General features: G+C 49.4%; 2 protein-coding genes across 2 annotated transcripts in view; both read left to right on the top strand.

Annotated features, from left to right (window-relative positions):
• LOC103588388 (MAM domain-containing protein 2-like) overlaps positions 1 to 332 on the top strand; it is a 33,206-nt gene that overhangs the window by 882 nt on the left and 31,992 nt on the right. Inside the window, exon 2 of the mRNA XM_008570052.1 lies at positions 44 to 315. Coding sequence (XP_008568274.1) covers positions 44 to 315 — 272 coding nt within the window. The remainder of the gene's footprint in view (positions 1 to 43; positions 316 to 332) is intronic.
• Positions 308 to 332, top strand: part of MAMDC2 (MAM domain containing 2) — a 93,240-nt gene continuing 93,215 nt past the window's right edge. The window contains exon 1 of the mRNA XM_008570048.1: positions 308 to 315. The gene's annotated coding sequence lies outside the window, so the exon portion shown is untranslated. The remainder of the gene's footprint in view (positions 316 to 332) is intronic.

The raw sequence follows: 332 nt of genomic DNA, 5'->3' as shown, positions 1-332 counted from the left end.
AAACAGAAGATTGACCCCTTGCCTGTGTCCTTTTTCTCTCCAGGGCATTACATTTACGTGGACACCTCCTTTGCCAAGCAGGGGGAGAAAGCCGTGCTGCTAAGTTCTGACTTACAGGCTGAGGAATGGAGCTGCCTCCGCTTGGTCTACCAGATAACCACGTCTTCAGGGTCTCCGTCAGATCCCAGCCAGCTGAACCTCTATGTGAGATTTGAAGATGAGAGCTTTGATCGCTTGCTTTGGTCAGCTAAGGAACCTTCAGACAGCTGGCTCATAGCCAGCCTGGATTTGCAAAACAGTCCCAAAAAATTCAAGGTAGGTGAAATTTGGGA

This window comes from Galeopterus variegatus, unplaced genomic scaffold (assembly GCF_000696425.1).
Source record: "Galeopterus variegatus unplaced genomic scaffold, G_variegatus-3.0.2 Scaffold565, whole genome shotgun sequence".
In the NCBI taxonomy this organism is placed as follows: Eukaryota; Metazoa; Chordata; class Mammalia; order Dermoptera; family Cynocephalidae; genus Galeopterus; species Galeopterus variegatus.
The sequence above is the reverse complement of the archived record's forward strand: the minus strand, read 5'-3'. Positions and strand labels throughout refer to the sequence as shown.